General features: G+C 46.3%; 2 protein-coding genes across 3 annotated transcripts; both read left to right on the top strand.

Moving 5' to 3' along the window:
• Positions 1–6,270: 6,270 nt before the first annotated feature.
• LOC101783296 (malonyl-CoA decarboxylase, mitochondrial) lies at positions 6,271–15,487 on the top strand. Of its 2 annotated transcripts, none has more exons than XM_004956684.3 (12): positions 6,271–12,108; positions 12,212–12,356; positions 12,447–12,537; positions 12,829–12,887; positions 12,969–13,046; positions 13,140–13,223; positions 13,502–13,680; positions 14,111–14,233; positions 14,325–14,397; positions 14,682–14,767; positions 14,862–14,946; positions 15,054–15,487. In XM_004956684.3, the coding sequence occupies exons 1-12, from the start codon at positions 11,576–11,578 to the stop codon at positions 15,066–15,068; spliced, it is 1,551 nt and encodes a 516-aa protein (XP_004956741.1). In that variant the 5' UTR covers positions 6,271–11,575; the 3' UTR covers positions 15,069–15,487. The 2 variants fall into 2 exon arrangements, with proteins under 2 accessions (XP_004956741.1, XP_004956740.1); XM_004956683.4 differs by having other exon boundaries at positions 6,272–12,108; positions 15,051–15,487.
• A 374-nt stretch (positions 15,488–15,861) lies between these two features.
• On the top strand, positions 15,862–19,531 carry LOC101782890 (protein EDS1L). Its single transcript, XM_004956681.4, has 3 exons — positions 15,862–16,448; positions 17,474–18,238; positions 18,573–19,531. The coding sequence occupies exons 1-3, from the start codon at positions 16,053–16,055 to the stop codon at positions 19,287–19,289; spliced, it is 1,878 nt and encodes a 625-aa protein (XP_004956738.1). The 5' UTR covers positions 15,862–16,052; the 3' UTR covers positions 19,290–19,531.
• Positions 19,532–20,893: the final 1,362 nt, after the last annotated feature.

Genomic DNA, 20,893 nt, shown 5'->3' with positions numbered 1-20,893 from the left:
AAGGTTGATAAAGTGCTACAAGCCAGAAACTCCAAAACAATAACATCAAACCAATCGACAAAGAAATCAAATAAATACAAAAAATATTTAAAAGAAGATTTGTAAACAATATTGATGTTACAAGAGGAGAGGTCATTGAAGGGTAAATAGAGAAGCTAGGATTTAATATTTTTTTAAAAGATCAAAGAAGTTTTTTTGACTTAGCCAAAAGGTGAAGATATATTATCTTGATATATGCACAATAAAACTATTTTGATTGAAAGCTCCAAATTAAAATAATCGTGTAAAACATTGAAAAAAAGACCGCAAATGATTAGCATAGCGCACAATGTAAAGGTTAGCTCTAACTTATTTATTAAATCAGGGGTGCGATGAGGGGAAAAAGCTGAGGAGATCCAACATCCTAGCTTAGAGCGAGTGAAGCCACATTGGTAATGCAAGTATAGATTTAACGGTTAGATTTTTAAAAAAAGAATGGATAAAACGTAGAAATGAGAAAAAAATAAATTGGAGTAATACATGGATATTGCAACTCAAACTCCATATTGAAATTAGAATTTTGTGTTGAATAGAATTGAAGCAGCCTTGATTAGTATGTAACAAAAGGCAAAATGTATTGATCGTAGATCAATGCCATCTATCTATTAGTACAATCACGTGGTTAGCTCAAGGAGGAGCTCGCATCGAGAAGGCTTCAACTTTTATGATGATGAAATACAACTAAAGACAAAAATAATTTTATTACTTTCAATAAATATCGAAAACTATGTTTCTACATAACTATTCTCTTTTATATTGAAAACGAATTCATGTTCCATGCTACATAAGGATATTTTGCCCCACGCCACTTTGATTAAAAAACAAGGATAATGAAAGAACAACACAAAATCATTCAAATAAAAAAATATTTTTAAGTAAATAAACATAAATATTAGTACAAAAGAAAACTAGCTACCTCCACTATTTGCGCGGGCAACCTCTCTAGTTATCTTAATACAATAGTGTTAAAAGAAGCCAACACGTTCACCGAGAGGGTCTAGAAATTCCCACGTTAACCTAAAAAGGAGAAGAATATCCCCATTGGATTATATGAAGATCTAACGGTCTTAGATTAACTCAAAAAGTCCATGTGGGATACAATTAATTATATATATATATATATATATTAAATTGCTATAATTGAAAACAAATCGAGATACAAGTCTTTATTGATTTAACTTTGGTTCTTCTCTATTAGGAAATAAACTTTCCTAAAAAAAATACCTCGCCACCTATGCAAGGAAAGAAAGCATGGAACGCTTCTTATGCGGTAGTCATCTAACACGCCGGTCGCTGCGATCGTCCAAGGCGATCAACTTCGCCGTCCTTCGCACAAGCCTATCCGATGATCCCGCAAGGCCATGTGGCCATGTCCTTGATGCTGCCGAGACGCACTACCTATGCACGGTCGCCACTCTCTCAGTGTATCGTGACAACCGCCTCCAAAGCACTCCCGTCGATGCTGCTCCACCGGCTGTGTCTCCTACAACGATGCTCCACTGACAACGAACTCCGTGGAAGGATATATGCAAATCTAAAGACGAGGGCTTCAAAATATTAGCGTTGGCATGCTGTCCTTGGTGTTGTGTGTGATACTAGCAAAAGCAATGGAAGTGCTGTGGAGATGGATAATTGTGGTAAAGAAAGCGGTATTTAAGCACTAACAAACAGTCTAAAAAAGCACTAACAAGCTGGAAATACCAGAGTAAGAGAGTGCCCACTCGAGTACATGGATACATTGATAAGTTCTGCTTCTCGAACTAAAACAAATGGGATTCTATGGCAAGAAATTTAGGGGACGAGGACGTCCCAACTGGATGTGACTGAACAAGTTTATTCTGAGAAAGATATAATATGAGCAACAATTGGAAAGATACGTAAGAAACAATTCATCATTGATTATCTAGAAATAAGACAATGTCTTAAGAAAATATTCAGGCAGTCTATATATAGTGGGGAGTTGATATATATGATAGTTATAGAAGTAAACTATAAGTAATCTATTACTCCTTTTTCGAAAGGTAATCTATTATCTCAATATTGTTGTAGGTATAAGCCACCACGTGTACTCTTAAGGGTTAGCAATTTCCAAGTTAATTTGAATAATAGAAGTGTTGGATTTTATGATCATTTAACTGCCTACAGCAGATAAAGTTGATTAAACCAATTTTTTGTGAAGATCTTCATAAAGGACCTTTGGTTTAATCTAACTGCCTACTCCTAAGTTATATATTATGTCTTCCATATTTCCAAGTTTATAAGATCTAACGGTCTATTTAATCGGTCTATATTAATCTAAAGAGACCATATCGTATAAGACAAATAAATATTTAAATTCAAAATTAAAAATATTATCTACGAAATATGATATGGGAGGTGGTTTTAAACCTACATGGACTCAACCTGCTACATTGATAAGATATGGTAGGGATGAGAAAAAATGTGTTTGGAAATAAATCATATCTCAATTAGAGAAGAGTCAGAGTAACAAAACAAATTTCTAAATATCTTTTGTTTCTTTTTGCATACGTATCACATCCTTGCATGAACGAGGCATTCCAATCTATACTTTTTACTTCTACTAGCAAACATGCCCGTGCGTTGCTACAGGTCTACGGGTGAAGATCTTAAATATTACATGTATTATCTATAAATAATATCCAGACCCTGTCTCAACGCATGAACTTTTTACATGCATTGATTCATAGCCTACTATGTCTGTATGGCAATTTTAGAAGCACCTGTTGTGCGATGCAACCAAGGTAGCCATGCTTGGTATTTTCACGAACATCTCATGCGCACGCAACATACGGTCTCGTGAATCAAGCTCAAAATTTGCCAAATGCCAAGCCCAGCAGAGTAACGCGCGAACTTATCCGTAGCAATAGCAAGCAGGGCAAGGAGCACAATCCCAGGCCTCCAGTGATCCAGTCAACCGGATTGCTCCACGCCGCCACTGAAGGTGACGGCAGTGAAGTAGAAGGCCGCCGGCCATAAAGGAGTGCATGAACGGGGAAGACATCTGGCAGCACACACGACGACGACCGCCAGCTGGAAAGTCTTATGAGTGCAGGGAGCACCCACGAACACAACCCTGCATAATTTAGTATTTTCTATACCAGTGGACTCTTTATAAGTGGATAATTTTCCTTTCGACAGGAGGAACAAGTTTCTTTTAGGGTGGTTCAATGGGAAGCGGATAAAACTCATTCACTGGATGAGCTGGAAGCTCAACATCAGTATGCCAACGACTTGGAGAAACAAATCGAAGCTCTTGCACAGAAGTTACAATCAGCCAACGCGCGCTACAAGCAGAAGGTAAACATTATCCTTGCATCATTATCCCATTGTAAAGAGACCATCATCTTACATGAGGTCAGCAAATATTATAATACCATGATGAAGCTTTGCAATTTTGCAGTACCCATACTTATAGGTTTTGGCTAATACAGGACATCCTTTTACTATTGAAACTTACCGACTTGCTGAAATAGCATGGTGCATTTGCTAGCTTGCAACATTTTTCTCTTGCATTGAATCGTCTGAGCTTTCCAGGTCACAGAAGAGAGGGATAAAGTTGCTGAGATTACCACAGAGTTCAATAAGTTGACACAAAAAGTAAGCAAGAGCGTTGAACTTGAGAAGAAGGTGCATGACCTTGAGCAGAAGCTGCAGGTAGCTTACTCTAAATCTGAGGAACAGGTAAGTGGAGACGCGTCGATGAAATCTCTTGGTTACCTTATATCTGATCATTTGTTATTGGCAACTAATCCCGAGAGTTCACCTTGGATTCATCAACAATTTTAAGCAAACAAAATGACAAATCTCTGGGTGCTGACGCGGCCTCACCAAACCCAATCCAGCAAGAAGTGCTCCCCTGTTCAACCATCATTCCTGTCTTCTTTTCTCCACCGAGCCAGCAATCCACAATAGCTAGCTTCTTTATTTTTCTTCCTCCATAAATGGGCAAGCAACAGCTCGAATCACCAGCACACCTTCTGCTCTGTTCTTCTGTCCACCAAGACAGCAGCAGCAACCACCTACCAGTAGCTCTTCCTTCTTCCTGCCGGCAAGCACCAGGAGCAGATCAGGCACCCAGCTAGCTTTCTTCCCTGCAAGTGCAGCAGCAGGAGGAGAACGCTAAATCTGTCTCAAAAAACCCCAAGATCCATTTGTTATAAAGATGTATGCATGCTTCAGCTTATCGGGGCTCCTCACTCATGAACATGGTGAGCATCTCGCACCTCGGCCAAGACCATGCACCCGCCTGGTCACCTTGCTGCACCTGTGGGATGTCCAACACCATATTGCACCTCTCGATTGATGCAGCATGGCGTTCCACACGAGGCCACCGTTGAGGTCCTCCAACTCACTGCTGCAGGATCTGCACCACAAGGACGCTGGGCTGATGGAGATTGGGTTGTGGGCGGGCGGGCACGACGCAGAGGAGGATGCTGGGGATGACGCCACGAGAGGTGTGGCGGGCACTACGCTGCCACCGCAGCTGATGCCGAGGCCGGCGGTGTGGATGCGTGCAGGCGTGCGGTGGCCTTCGCCGTCGGCGGCGGCGGACGACGAGTGGTGGTGCGACACCGCGTGCGCCGGCGTGAAGTGCGAGTTCGGAGCGGGGCGCGGCTCGGAGGGAGGGGGCCGCCGGTCGCCCGCTCCGCCAGCCACCGTGAGGCCGCTCCGCCGCCCGGCTCCCCTGCTCCACCACCACCTCGGAGCACATCCCCGCCGCCCGGCTCCCCCGCTCCGCCCCTCCCTGCTCTCCACCGTCGCCGCCCGCTCCTGCTGGATCCAGATCCAGCACCCCGACGGCGCCTTCTCAGACGCCGATGAGCTCCGGCTGAGGCCGCGCGCAGGGGCAGCGTGGGGGAGCGTCGGGGCGCCCCGCTCCAGCCGCCGCCCGCCAGTCCACTGCCGGGCGGCGCCGGGTCCGGAGCCGGACGGCCGGACGGAGTGCGCCCAATCCCCCTCCCCTCTCTGTTTTATAAGCTTTTTCCCATTTAACCCTCTCCCTTCCCTTCTTTTTCCACCCGAGCCATTCCTCTCTTTACAATATGGACTGCGGGTTGATTCCTTGAAAGTTAAGGGACTTTTTTGCAAAATAGCCCGACGGACGAAAAATCCAGGCAGAGACGTTACTTGCTTTAATAATAGGTAAAGACATACCAAACATCTTTTCTTTTTTAGCAAAACAAAACAAAAAATAAACTAGCCGCAAACAGTTTTCCTTATTTCTCTATTTTCTCTTGCACTTTCCTTCAGTATAATTTATTATTATCTCAATAACATAGCGTTAAGAAGTCATCATGTTCATCAAGAGAGTTAAGAAATTATCATATTAATAAAAAAGAATATATAGATAATTGAATTTTATGACTGTAATGCTTAGTATTAGAGAAGAGAACCCATGTACCAAACTCATTCAATTTTAAGGTCATGTAGCTTTTGCAACGAGACCATACCCAATCTCTTGGTGGACTTTAGTCGACAGCTTAGGGCCACGAGATAGAAGAGTGGAGGCGTATACATGGGACGACAACAGAGCCATAGTGCATAAATCAAACAACGGAAGTGTGGATGTCGGTAGCAACAACTTGCACCATGAACGTGTGCTAACTTTGTGCAAAACCGAGGGCCATAACCTCCTGATGGACTTTAGTCATCAGCTTAGGGCCACAAGATAGAAGAGTGGAGGAATCTACGTAAGGCGAAGCAAAAGCGTAGTGCATAAATTGAACACTAGAAGTGTGAATGTTGGCGGCAACAAATTGCACCATGGATGCTTGCTTTTTCTTAAGCCTTTCATCTAGGTACATTTATAGTATCTGTCATGGATGCTTGCTAACTTCATGCAACATAGAGAGCTAGAAGATGCAAGCCACTTCTTTGCAAGTAACTACAAACCATGGTGTACGTGAAATATTAGAAGGAGAAAGAAACAAATAATGGATCCTAGAGACAAAATCACTGTGAAAGAGGGTCTGCCCGTACTAGCAATAGCGAGGCATCCGCATGGCCATATATAAGGACATATGAGAATAAGAACCCTCGAGAAACATGGTGGCCACCCAATAATGAGGTCACCGCACCTAACCTGACACAATTCTCATCACAACAATCATCATCACTAGAGGTAGCTATAGAGAGAGAGGTAGGAAGGTAGAGGAAAGAAGTGGGAGAGAGAGGGAGGGAGGGGAGGAGAGGGAGGGGGAGAGTTGCATATTCAATCAACATTGTTGGCTACTGCCAATCTCCATAGCTGCTGGCGAGTAGGGCTAGCAGTTAGAGCTAGACTAATGGGTGAAAATTTGCACCCGCCCAATGGTCGTCTATCCTCCAAAATACAACAATCGTAGTTGTTGCAGAATAGGGTGATAGTGGGAGCCATAGAGAATATCGGGTGGATGGAGTAGTTATTGGATCCTGTAGGCCGTAGCAGAGCAATAGATCTGGTACATGATGGGGCAACTTGAGGGTAGAGCAGCCATAAGGTCGGCACAGGGTCGTTCCCACGCCCCCTTTGGTTTGAGGAACTCGGCTGCCGTGTTTTCCATGAAACTCGTGCAGTCTCTTCAGATCAAATTTGAAGACCCACCAGACCTGCCTAGTTTCTAGACTGTGGCGAGTTCCAGAACCCCCGCATCATCCTAACACGGAACCCTTATGGAGACAACGTCGAGAGCAACTCTACCATGCCGGATCGTGAAGCCTTTGTGGTCTCCGCCGATGATCCACCCAGGGATGGAAAAATATCTTCTCAGGAAGAAGGTTGCAATGGCAAGAATCAGGACCGTGCAATATAGCACCAACGGGAGCAAGCCGACACCCAGCAACGTCAACAACCTGCTGCTAACATGGGAGCTGATGCAGCAGACAACCAGCGCTGACCACCACCCGCCACCAACGTCGACCCACTGCGCGCCAACGATGGTGACAACGCTGACCAGGACGGTGCCTGAGGCAGCGCAGGCGCCCTATGCGTGCCTGCAATCTACAAGCCGACCTCGAGGAGGCTGCCCACAACGTCTTCACCATACTCCGAGCTAACCTGGGGGCTGCCTTCGCCGATCTGAAAAACCTTCCAGACTTGAAGCTACTATGGCGGATCCATGCATGTATCCGCGTCGCCAACGCCCAGATCGAAGAGCAGGCCCAAAGCCGGTCAACACACTCCTGGTCCACATCTACTCAGCACTCTCGAAGCCGATCGATCTACTCATAGCGGATCCGGTCACCACCGAGGCGGGCACAATAACCACGCGGGAGGTCAGCTAGAGCCCGTCCATGAAGAGAAGGTGGAGCAACCCGTCAACCCGCCCGCTAACAACGCCCATCAACTCGACAACCACGATAACCGCCGTTGTCGTAGGAGAGGCGATGGCAAGAACCGTGGCAGACAAGATCGGCAACCCGACCTCCGCGAATAGCTACACGATCGCCGTGACCTCCGCGCCGACCTCAACAACCGCCACCAAGACTGGAAAGAGGCCGAGCTCCACCGCCACCTTGAGTACGACCGTGACTACGGCGCTCCTGGTAGGCTAAACTGCAACACATAACGGGAGGACCGTCGATGCCAAGAAGATGAAATGCATCGCTGTGCCGACTACGACTGCATGTACGACGCCCCTGAAGACGCCTATGTCCCACCCAGGCGCAACAACGATGGACGCCCCGAGGCACCACTCGTCGAATATAACCTCGAGGATGACGATGACACAGCGAACGATGGTTTTGCCGCCTTCACTCCCCGCCTCAAAGCCGTTGAGTGGCCTGCCTTGTTCAAGTTGGCTATCAACAAAAAGTACGACGGCCGCTCCGACCCCACTATATGGCTCAAAATGTACAGCACCGTGGAGAAAGCCGCCAACGGCACATACGACCAGATGGCCACCTATTTCCCAGTGGTGATGGCCCCGCCCCTCTCCTGTGGCTAGAGAACTTTCCACCGAGCAGCATCAATACCTGGGGTCAGCTCGCTAGGGCTTTCACCCAGAACTACCAGGCTACCTACAACCAACCTAGAAACACGGAGAATCTTGGGCAAGTCTGCCAGTGGAAGAACGAAACTCTCCGAGAGTACGTGAACCACTTCTTCGAGAACCGCAACAGGCTGGCCGGAGTCGAGGACCGCGACATCATCTAGTACTTCCACTCTAGCCTGATGAACCGCAACATGTTCTGCAAGCTGTATGAGGCTACCCCCAAGATGGTCGGGCAGATGATGCAGCTCACCAATGTTCAGTCCGACACAGAGGAGGCAACACAAGTACAGTTCTAGGGCGGCGAGCACTGCCAGAACGACAACCACAAACAACTGACCTATGAGGAACACCAAGCACGACCGAAGTCCTCCCGACTTAAAAAAAAAGACCCCCCGAGGTCCTCACTGCTGAAGCCGACCCCGCCAGACCAACCACCTTCCTTCGGGAAGAGTTCGATGACACCCTGAATGCTCCGTGCCCCTTCCATAAGAACGCACATCACAATCTTCGGGACTGCACAATCCTCAAGAAAGAGCTCGGCACCCTGATGGAGTACAAGCGACCTTGCCAAAATGACTACCGAAGGGACGACAATTGTCGCGACAACCGCCGCCGCAATGACCGTGATGACCGCGGCAACCGTCGCCGTGACGACCACGACCATCGCCGTGATGATCGCGACGATCGTGACCGCTGCCACGATCACCGCAACAACCGCCAATGTGATGACCGCAATGATTATCACAGAGAGGAGCACCGTGACCGGCCAAACCCAGACGCCCACCGGGTCAGCGCCGACCAGAACGGGGAGTTCCAGCGACCGAACCATCAAGTTAACATCATCATGGGCGGCCCCAAGGTGTTCTGCAGCAATCGTAAACACAAGCTGCACCAACGAGAGGTGCACTCATTCTCCATACGTCCAGTCCAGTATCTGCGAGGAAGATCACTGGATACACATTCCAGATCTCGGGTCCTAACCGTTGGTGGTTTGCCCGACCATAGACCGGGCCCTCCTCCCCAAAGTGCTAATTGACAGCGGTGGCGGGCTTAACATCATCTTCGCCGAAACCCTGAAGTGCATGGACTTCAATTTCGACCGCATCCAGCCCTGTGAAGACCCCTTCTACGGCATCGTACCCGGCAAGGGATCCTATCCTATCGGCCGAGTTGTTTTGCCAGTCAGCTTTGGCACGCCTGACAACTACCGTACGGAGCACCTTACCTTCGAGGTGGCTAACTTCAAAACTTCCTACCATGTCATCTTTAGCAGACCCATGCTCGCGAGGTTCATGGCAATTCCACATTGCACCTACCTCGTCCTCAAGATGCCGGCTCCAAATGGTGTCCTCTCCATCTACGGTGACCTCCAAACTTGGTCTTAATGTGATATCCATCTAGACAGATGATGGGCCTACATCCGGTCAAAAAAACCCCTCTTGCATGCATTCAGTGACATGTAACATGTACTAAACAAGTTTTTAGTACAATTTAAGTAGAATGTGCTCCCAGGATTGCTTCTCCTCAACTCTTCTGCATAGTCCCACAAGTAATTGTACCGTTGGACCTCATCTCCATGAATAGAACTTAAAATCAGCCTTATTGCTCTAGCAAGCTTGCTCTTGGAAATGGTCAAGTTCAAATCTTTTGGACTGTCTTGACAAACCTGGTGATGCTCATCTTCTCATTGGCTCTAAACAAATCAGTGTACTTACTAAACAACCACCTAGAAGTGCACCTCCTAAGTATGCACTCTTTCTGACAATTGTGAACTCCATAGTATATCTTCACAACAAATGACTGAATCCTGCTATCCATTGAAGCATATAAAGTTCATGGAAAACCTTCAGCACAATGACCCCTTATCCTTCTGTTGTCTTTCCTGGGCAGTAGGATTTCAACCCTGTTCCTCACACTGTATTCTATAATTACCTCTCTCAACTTTTTTGCAGATTGAAACACTTGTCAAATAAAGAATGTTGGATTGTTGATGTCCTCTTCATTCAAAGATTTGAACTTCAGCCTATCTTCCCCATCTAAATCTAGCAGCTCCAAGCCCTCATCATTACTATCCTCATCATCACTGACTTGTGCATGTCTATTTATCTCATATGACTTCAGCTTGCTTCCTCTTGCTTTCTTGTCACATCCATTTCAACAGTATCCTCCAACAAGTCCTTATCACTAGCATCTATGTCATTGTCACTGTCTATGAACTCCTCATCATGCGCATATTCCTCGTACTCTTCCTAAATAAGACCATCTTGCTCAACTCTATCTTTCTTCAAGTCATTATAGAACACTGGTAATTTCTCACTAGTTTTCCTATCAATATACTCAACTTTCTGTGGGCTAATAACCTTAGGCAGATCAGCAACTTAATTGACAACCACATCTTCCCAATCAAGTCCCATGTTGTCATCATGATCAATAAACACTTGACCTTTTGTACCACTGATGCCATCACATTGGTGTCATGGTCAGACGCTATCACTCTCAATCCATCAGCTAAGGTCTTCCCTGGTAACAACCAATAATACTTGATGTTGCTGTTACTCACATAACCAAGCTGCTGAACAAAATCCTCGAACCACAAAGGACTCAAAGTATCAGTCTCAATCCTATCAAACAAGTGGATCTTCTCACCCACATATGACCAAATCCAATGAAGAAACCCCCATGGTGAACCTCAATACTGAACTCATATGAACCAGGACCTATAATGCACAAGCAAATTAAATTGATCAAGCAAATCAAATTGATCAGATGCAACCTCTCGAAATTTTAAGTTTTTCCCCGAAATTCTAAAACCTATATCAAAACCAAAACCCTAACAAATTATCCCCAAATCAACAATCCCATATGCCAAATCCAAGTTTTTCAACTCAATACTCTAGAATCACACTCTAAAATCCAATCCCTACACCTATCCCTACAATCGATATGGCAGAGAAATCAGAGTACTCACCGTAGTTCGGAGCCGATTCCCCTTTGCCTCGCAGTCTCGTCACCATCCCGTCGCGGCGGTGGCCTGCACCACCTTCGGTGCTTCCTTCTACGCGGGCTTCCTCTTTTCCTCCCCAATCGCCGCCGCACTACCTCCATCTGTTCATCCTCAATCGCCGCCGCACAGACCCTCGTCGACCACGGCAGAGAGGTAACTGAGGAGATAAATGAGAGGTCCGGCACATGTGAAGGCTTCTTTGTAAATTTAGGCAGCCCAGCAGTATCCCTGCCACGTGTGTGCGACACGGTGGCATCGCCATGTTAGCTAATAACGGTGGAGTCAGATTGGACGCAAACGAGATCCAAACAAAGTTTAGATCTAAAAAAAAGCGATCTGCTAGTTTGGTAACCGGGCAAGTCTGGGGACCGGCTGCGCCCTTTCGTCTACAGAAAGGCGAGTAGTGGGACACGCTGACACCTCACCGCCCGAACGGCCGAACCCAACCGCAAAATTGGCACAGCGCCGTCGCCGGCGCCGTCACCCGCCCTGCCTCCGCCTCCGGCCGCGTCGCCGGCGGCTACTCCGACCGCGTCACATGACCAGGAACCACACCTCGAAGTCGCTCGCCGTCCTCCTCCGCGCCCGCATGCACCCGGACGCCCTCCCCTCCCCGCCGCCGCAACTGTCCCCTCCTCCTCCGCCCACTGACCCAGACCCCGCCGCCCCGCCCGCGGCTTCCGTTCTCCACTGGCTCCATGCCGCTGCCTCCGCCGCCTCCCCGCCCCCCGCGACGCTCGATAACTTCTCCGATGGGTACCGCTCCCTCGACCGCGTCGGGCGCCGCGAGGTCCTCCGCTCCCTCGCCACCGACTACGACGTGCCCCGCGCGCGCGTCCGGGACCTCATGAGACAGTACATGAGCGTCGCCTCCGCCGCGGCGGCAGGCGGGGATGACGCGACGGTGGAGGAGGGGAAGGAGGGCTCCGCGGCGGCGCTGTACCGGATGGAGAGGGGGCTCCGGGACGCGCTCCGGCCCCGGTACTCCGGGTTCCTCGAGGCCATGAACGCGCAGCCAGGCGGGCTCAAGCTCCTCGCGGTGCTCCGCGCCGACCTCCTGGCCTTGCTGGGGTGAGATTGTTTGCTCTCAGCACTGCCATTGCGATGCTTTGCTGTTGTTGTTATGAGAAACTTGGGGATTGAAGGCCTTGCTGATCCCAATGTTGCAACGCAGGGAGGAGAACGCTCCGGCACTGCGCGCCCTGGACTCGTACTTGAAGGAGAAACTGGTGACCTGGCTCAGCCCTGCAGCATTGACGCTCCACCAGATAACATGGGATGATCCTGCCTCCTTGCTAGAGAAGATTGTGGCATATGAGGTTGGTGGCCTATTCCCTGTAGATTTGATTTGGCGCAGCCTGATTTGTTACTGTGGTGTTTCAACTGATGTTTTTGTTTTCACTATTTAGGCAGTGCATCCAATCAGAAACCTGATAGACTTGAAGAGAAGATTGGGTGTTGGTCGCCGTTGCTTTGGCTACTTCCATCCAGCAATACCAGGTCAGAATGTCAGACTGACTGTTTGGTTGCTATTTGTGGCTTGCTGCACTTCTAGAGTATTACTGCCTAGTCTTCCAAGTTCCAAGTAACTCATATACAGTTTTATAATTTCATAGCCATTTTCCTTACACATACCATTAATTTTCCATAAGGATGAAAGAAGTGCATGTCATCAATTATCTACGGAGTAGTTGTTAAGAATTTAAGTGTAACGACTAGCTTTTTTCGGATGATTTTTCCCCAATCGCAGTTACTTTCTCTGAGTGCTCTTACTGCCTTTGTTAACATTAGGGGAGCCCCTGATTTTCATCGAAGTTGCTTTACACAAAGATATGGCTGCATCTATACAGGTTATTAGACCGTCGTAGTTATATTTGACTAAATTAGTATTCTACTGCACAGCACCTTATGTTCTTCTTTTCTCATACTAGGAGGTCTTGTGGGATGACCCCCCGACTCCTGAATCTGAAGCCAGCTGTGCACTGTTTTATTCAATATCGTCTACCCAGGTAAACAAAGTTGCTAACAAATTTAGTTCCGTGATAGGCACTAGCGAACTGGTGCCTAGAAGTCTAGAACTGACCGTCTATTAATATTGCCAGCCTGGCTTATCAGGTATTAATCTGGGGAAGTTTCTTCTCAAGCGTGTGATTGACATGTTGAGACGAGATATGCCTTCAGTACAGGTACCCCTTCTAATATGTATTGCTGATCATCACTATTACACGCACATCTTAGTTCTTATTTTCCTTATATATCTATCGCTGCAAATGAAATAGCTTTGGCTTCTATGAGTGTCCGTTGATTGTTTCGCTTAAAAGTGCAGTACATACAGTTTCCTGTAAATTCAGTTTTTCTTCACATAGCAAATAATTCACCAGACTTACTAAGCTCATGTTAAGCTGTTAGCTATGTTTACTGATACATCAAACATCATATACTTCTTTGTTGATGCTTCATGCAGATTTTTGCAACACTTAGCCCAATCCCTGGTTTCATGCAATGGCTTCGTGCTAAACTGGCCTCCCAAATAAAATTAGCACAGACAGAATCGCAAGAGGGGAATTCATTCGAAGGAGCTAGCTCTACTTTCAGAGAATCCATCCTTCTTCCCGAGGAAGAGAAGATGATTCATGATGCCATGTATGTTCCATTCCAAGATAATGTTGCAAATTGAGCTTCCCTGTTTTTGGTGCAGTTCTTGTTTTATTCTCCATTTTGAATATATGACATTTAGGACAAACTAATTAGTTAAAAATGTACTAGTTAGCTTGCCCTAAGTGTCATATATAAAAAAGTGCAAGCTAATTAGTTGAAAAATGAACTAATCAACCTGTCCTAAACGTCATGTATTTAAAAATGGATGAGTCTGTTGTTTTCAATTTCTGGGTACATGCAGTATTTTCTGTAATCCATCAACTCATTTTTTATGTTCGTGGCTATTCAACATAGAAATAGGTAATACAAACATATGCAAGTCTCCTACGTGTTAAAGGAAAAAATAACATAGAAAGAGGGTAAAATCTTAAAGTTGCTTCATGATCTTTGATCAAAGTTACTACTATCGTTGCAGTGAACAAGCTCATGGGAAACAAGGAATTGAACTATTGCAAGATATACTGAAAACAAGTCAATGGGTAAAGTCTGAAAAATTATCTGCTGCGTTGAAATCTCCTCTAATGCGTTTGTGTGCAAGGTATGCAAAAACATTTTTCTCTGTTTGTGCATTAGTTCATTTTCTGAGTAAGTGGAATGCCATATATAAATTGCAACTGTTGATAATGTAGGTATCTTGCCAGAGAGAAAATCAGAGGAAAAGCTCTAGATGCTGTTGCAAATTTTCACTTGCAAAACGGAGCAGTAAGTTAGCCAGCATCACATACTCAGTTTCAAATTTTAAACGCTGAGGAGCATATGTTGTTTTGTGGTGTTTAGAAAACAGAAACTTATGTCTGGTTTACCTATTCCAGGAAAAAAATCAATTGATTTTCCATGAACCATGTTGTAATATTGTACTCTGGTAGTTTTACTGTTGTAAGTCGTTTTATGCAATTTTTTATTCATAAATTTGGGCCTAATGGTAAGATGATTAGGTATTTGAAATAATTTGGTGGCTTGACATAACAGCACTAGCTATTTGGCAGATGATTGAGAGAATAAACTGGATGGCTGACCAATCAGAGAAGGGCATTCAACAAAGTGGAGGTATCATGGTCAATTATCTTTACAGGTATGCCTGTATTGGGCTACTGCTGATACTAATACGATCTAGATGAGTTTCATGGACATTATGTTCTAACTATGAGTGTATGGTTACTTTTCAGGTTAGAGAATATAGAAGAGTATGCACTTTCATATTCAGGCACAGGGCTTGCCCATTCTTCACCTAGCCTGTCCCAGTATCTTGAGGTAACTGTTAGTAGTATATATTTGTGAAGTGGCCTGCCCCTTTTTACCACATCCGTTTCATTTTTCATGTTGCCTTTTGTATCTCACTGAGAATTCTTCTGTAGCAGTCGAAGGATCCGTGAAACTGAATATTTCTGGCACGAATTTTGTTTCCATCAAGGTATTATATCAGGCATTGGATGCTTTGGATCAAGATGAAGGATAGGATACTGCAATTCTTCCTCTGTTCATTGTGAACGTCGTGGATTCATATGATAGGTTTTATAGTTTGTTCTGACCTGATCTTTATGTTTTCTTTTCCATTCTTTTCTTTTGGATGATGAAACTAAAGCATAATATGTCTGTATAGTGTATACTGCGTACAAATACAAGCAAAGAAGAAAATCTCTGATATAGCAGGGATAGGGTTGGTTCTGGTTCTCCTGTATGTTACATGCACACTTTTATGTGGTACTGCTCTGCGTTTGCTGTGATGAGCCAAATTGTCTTCTGCAGGGGCAAATTGCAATATGCAAGTAACCAGAAGGGGTATACCTTAACATATCATGCGTGTATTAAATTTTAGACTTTTTTTGAAGTGCAATCTATAGACACAAAAAGCTTGTGCATGTGTAGGTATCAATCCGCCTTTAGCTTGTACGGCGAAGTCCTTGCTGCACGGCTGAAAGCAGAAGCGTGCGCATTACCACACAAGGGATGAAGGGATTCTGGCTGCCAACAGAAGCACCAAAGATCCAAATAGGCATTGCTGAAGCTCAGAAGGGTTTGGGCTCCGAGATCTTGGTTCTCGGCTTCGAATCGAGTAAGCTCGGCAGCAAAAATCCGGTATAGCAAGTCTACTTTCACAATGGGCTGGGCAAACACGGAGACGGTGTTATGAGCAGCGGCTTGTAACGTCGCTGTTGTCGTACGAGCCACGGCTTCAGAAGGCGCAAGCCTCCCCAAGTGGCCAAGTCCCAACCTTTTTTTCTCCTTTTTCTCGTCCCTCTCAGCTGCTCGTCGGCGACAAGTCAACCCAGCGACCTCAGGTGCTCAGAGCCTCAGAGCAGCTCCACGCCTCCCGCCTCCCCAAGCGCTCCAGTGCTCCACTCTCCCGTCCCGTCGCGATGCCGACGGACACCCCGGCGCCGCCGCAGCGCGCGGCGTCGCTGTCCGACGACGACCGCCTGCTCGTCGCGCACTGCGCCGAGCTCTCCTTCCCTTCCCCCTCCCCCGCCTCGGCCCCGGCCGCCGCCTCCTCCTCCGCCCGCTCCTTCCAGGTGCACCACGCGTCCCACCCCTACCCCTGCGCCGCCTTCGCCTTCGCGCCCTCCTGGTCCGCCGCCGACTGGGCGGCACCCTCCTCCGCGGGAGGCGCCCGCCAGCCGTTCGGGGACGCGGAGGTGGACCCGGCGCTGTTCCCGTCGCTCCGCGCCGTCGGGAGCGGCGTCCCCGCGCGCGCTAACGCAGCCTTCCTCGCCGCCTTCCGCGGCCTGCTCGACGGATCGACGCTCCAGTCCGAGGTCAGTGAATCAAGCGCCGGCTTCTCGAGCTGGTATCCGGTATAGCTTGATAAACCATATTGACTCTTTATTGCTAAGATCTCGTTAGTAGCTGCTACAGGAAATGGCACTTGCAGTCCGATCCCTGAGACTAAGAATTGATCGTTTCAGGATACTTTATGAGGGAGAAATGAGATTAGATGGATCAATTTGAAAAGCTACTTGCTTTTATAGTATGGTGAAATGCATTAGGTTGAATTTAAGGTGTGTTAGCTGCAAGATTCAATTGTTTCCGTTGCTGTGTTCATGTGTATGTTAGTTTCAGCTGCTCTGCCAGTTAAAGATATGTGGGCTGCAGTTGCATTGACCTTTGTGGATTTTAGCGTGCTTGTCTAACTAAAGCAGTGTGAATGTACATCAGGATAGAGCTTGCAAATGTGGAGGGAGTGCTTGATTTCAACTTGATGTCAACTTGATTGTTTTTTTGGGCTGCTTGCTGACTTGATGTTTCTTTTTGCAAAGTTTTCAATTCACCCTTTTTTGTTGGGAAAAGAAAAGAAAATAGTTTACTTCACACTACATACCACAGTTTCGATGAAAGAGGAGGGGCCATAAATAAAGTAAGGCAGTTGCAAATAAAATAGCAAAGGCAAGTCTGAGTCAAACATATTTATTCCATAGAAGGACCGTGCATCATGTTTGTGACTAAGTCTTAGACTGTGTGAGAAATAATGACATAGCTGGAAAACATACTTTTCAGCCACAGCATTCCAGATGCTTGGAATTATGAAAAATTTCATGATTGACAATATTACATTACTTGGACAACAAATTGAGTAACAATTCATGTCCCCTTCCTCTTTCGTTTGGGCGATTACCATAGCCTTCAAACTCTTGATTCCAGTTATATTACTTTTATATCATAATATACAGAATTGTACTGTTTAAAATTGGCTGTATTCAAATGTTAACTGAGATGTAGATCGAGCATTTCACTATGTTTATCACCTAAACGAACAAAATGATAACTCCTCCTTGAAATACAGGTATCGAGAGCTGTGGCTGAAGAGAAACGTATAGTATTCACAGGGCATTCATCAGGAGGTTCGATAGCCACCCTTGCTGCTATATGGTTTCTTGAGAAGTGCACCAGACAGGGAAGTGTAAATCAAGCACACCCCTTCTGTGTGACCTTTGGGGCTCCTCTTATTGGAGACAATATCTTCAACCATGCTGTTAGAAGAGAGGGCTGGTCGCAATGTATTTTGCATTTCCTTCTTCCGCTAGACATTGTCCCACGTATACCACTGACTCCGCTTGCATCCTTCAGAGAAGAAATTCAAGCTGTTCTTGATTGGTTGTCTCCTCAGACACCAAACAACTCACCTGCTGGGAGGTCTCTCGTCATACCTGAGTACTACGAAACTTTACTGAGAAGCACACTATCGATTGCCAGCTATGAGGCCTGTTCTTTCATGGGCTGCACTAGCTCAATCTTGGGAACGTTGACTTCCTTCATTGACCTCTCCCCTTACAGACCCTGCGGGACTTATCATTTCTTGACAAGTAGTGAACAACTGATTGTTATCACAAATTCAGATGCTGTACTGCAGTTGTTATTTTACTGTCTTCAGTTGGATCCCCAACAACAATTGCTTGATGCTGCTGCTAGAAGTTTAAGTGCTCATTGGCAGTATGAACCAATTAAACAGTGCATGCCGGATATAGTTTGTGTGGATTACCTGGGAGCAATCTCGTCAACTGTTCCTGGTAGGCAGACAGACAGAGCGGCATTTGGAAGCATTGAACTGGTAAGCCACCTTTTCCTTTTTGTCAATGCACATCTTCATTATAGTTGGCATTTCCTTCACAGTAGTGAACATGTGTTCACTCTCTGTGAAATCAGTCTTGGTAAGAAAATTGCAAACCACTAAAGTTGGGTCATCGTGTGCTATATTGCAGCCCAACACGAAAGCATTTCCTATCGACCTATCCTAGATTCATAGCTTAAAAAGTAATTGTCTATGTAGTTTGTTTTCGTAATTGTCATCGTGTTCAAATAAGCAATCTTCAGTCACCATTTCAAGACTCCCAACATGTATTCTTCTAATGTAAAAGAACCTATATCTTTTTTTTTAATCACAGAGCAAGGAAGCTATACTGCACCTTTCTGCAGCTGCGCAATGGGAGAAACAAAGACAGAGAAACCAAACGAAGATTGACGAAAGCTGCCAGAAGATCCAGGAGGCCCTCAGATCCCTAAACGACTACAAGAGAGCATGCGAACTCCGCGGCGTGACCTACTACGACTCCTTCAAGCTCCAGCGGGAGGTGCACGACTTCAACGCCAACGTGCGGAGGTTGGAGCTGGCCGGGCTCTGGGACGAGATCATCGAGATGCTGCGGAGGCGCGAGCTGCCGGACGGCTTCGAGGCGCGGGAGGAGTGGGTGGGCCTGGGCACGCTGTTCCGCCGCCTGGTGGAGCCGCTGGACATCGCCAACTACTACAGGCACTCCAAGAACGAGGACACCGGCTCCTACCTCTCCAAGGGGCGGCCGCGGCGGTACAAGTACACGCAGAGGTGGCACGAGCAGCTGCAGCGCGCGCCCGTCGGGTCCAGCCTCGAGTCATGCTTCTGGGCGGTGGTCGAGGAGCTCCAGGCCGAGATGGCCGGCGGCAGGACGTTCCAGGACCTGAGGGATAGGGTGGTCAAGCTCGAGAGCGATGCGCATGGATGGTATAACTCTGGAAGTCTGGGCAAGGACGTGTTTCTGGGGAGCTCTTCTTTTGTGGCGTGGTGGAGGACGCTCCCCGAACAGCACAAGTCGGCGTCCTGCATTGCGAAACTTGTGTCGTTGTAACGGGATTTTCACCGACGAGGTAGCTGTTCCTCGTCTTGTGGGAACAGATGTAGATGTATATTGTAGCCTCAGATCCATGTATGCTGCTCTGTGTGTAGTATCTTACTATCTTTTACAATAGGCAGACACGGTGGTGTTAGTTTTCAACCTGTCTAGTTAACTCATAAATCAAAGAGATCATGTTCGGAAACTGGTGCTTGAGATTCTTAGTGTTCAATGTCACACATGAATGTGTTCGTTCTCTCTATGCTTACAAGTAGCTGCAGGGCATTACTCAAATGTATCAGCATTCAGCAAGGAACACGGGACAGCTTACTGAGTGAGGTGGTAAAGTCCGGTTGCATCCGAATACCGAAACAGCAATGGCACTGAACAAATTAAGGTCATTTGTCCATTGCAGCGTTTATCTTCCCATCTTGATCAGTTTCTGCCTAGAATTGTTCATGAAATTCGGCAAGAAGTGCCGATGTGCTGCTGATTACAAGACTAAGTCGAGCTAATAGTTAAGATATTTGTTCATTTGGCTGTGTACGTTTTTCGCAGAAGCCGGACATATTCCCATTTTCTAGAAAGAAAAAAAAGTTAGATATTTTCTCAAGTTACTTTGTTGTGGAGACCCTAATTCAGCATTTGTGTATCGTTTCGGCTATAACATCTATTAGAGGCTACTCTGTTCGCCCTGACCTACCAAATCCCTTAATCACATAGTGAAAGAAATCAATGATTAGTGATGCTAAAGAACACAAGATACATTTTCTAGACATACATGACTTCGTCTGTAATACTCTTTGCAGAAATGACTACTTGGACGATGGAGATAGAGTGATATGGTACAATTGCTAATTAAACCCAATCTCGCCACACGAGAGCGACTTCGGTGCTCCATGCATGGATAAAATGCAACTTTAAAATTACAAGAAGAATGTAATTAAAAAAGTATGGAATGAACGTGTGATTTTTCGTATATGATCCGACGACTAATGACAAATAAAGAAGACTCTCTCTCCTTGAAAAAGCTCCACACACTCTCTCTCCTTAAAAATATAAACCCGGAGCATAGTCAATAGCCGCCTCACCGGTCAAAGAAAATGGCATCAGCAGTGGTAGAGTAGCGCAGGACTGCAGGTAGAGCTCCAACCTCTCTCCTTGAAAAATCTGCACGCACTCTCTCCCCTTGAACAGCTGCACAGCACAGCAACTCTCTCTCTCCCCCCGGTGCAGTCCGACAGGGACTGCGACCTCCGCACATCGCACGTCACTACGTCAGGCTGCGCACGGTCACGCTAACCGCGGCATTGCGTGTGACACGCTAGCGTGCCAACCTCAGTGTGCGCGCCAGCGTCGCAGCTCCAGTCACTCAATAATTTTAGGATGAGTTATTTTAAGATATCAGTTTTTGGCTAGAATTTTTTTAAAAAATCCGGCATAACCCATATTCAATTACACTAAGAAAATAATAAGGTAAAGATCACAAAGAGATTGTGTCAAATCAATCAGGATCACAAGATCTCTCGTCATATTTGACATCTAAGACCGTAATCACATAAAAGCTTCTAGAAGATATTTTTGAAACGGATTGAATGAAAATGTTGCACCAAGAAATG

Source organism: Setaria italica, chromosome II, assembly GCF_000263155.2.
Source record: "Setaria italica strain Yugu1 chromosome II, Setaria_italica_v2.0, whole genome shotgun sequence".
NCBI lineage: Eukaryota > Viridiplantae > Streptophyta > Magnoliopsida > Poales > Poaceae > Setaria > Setaria italica.
This window is presented reverse-complemented; position numbering and strand designations above follow the sequence as displayed.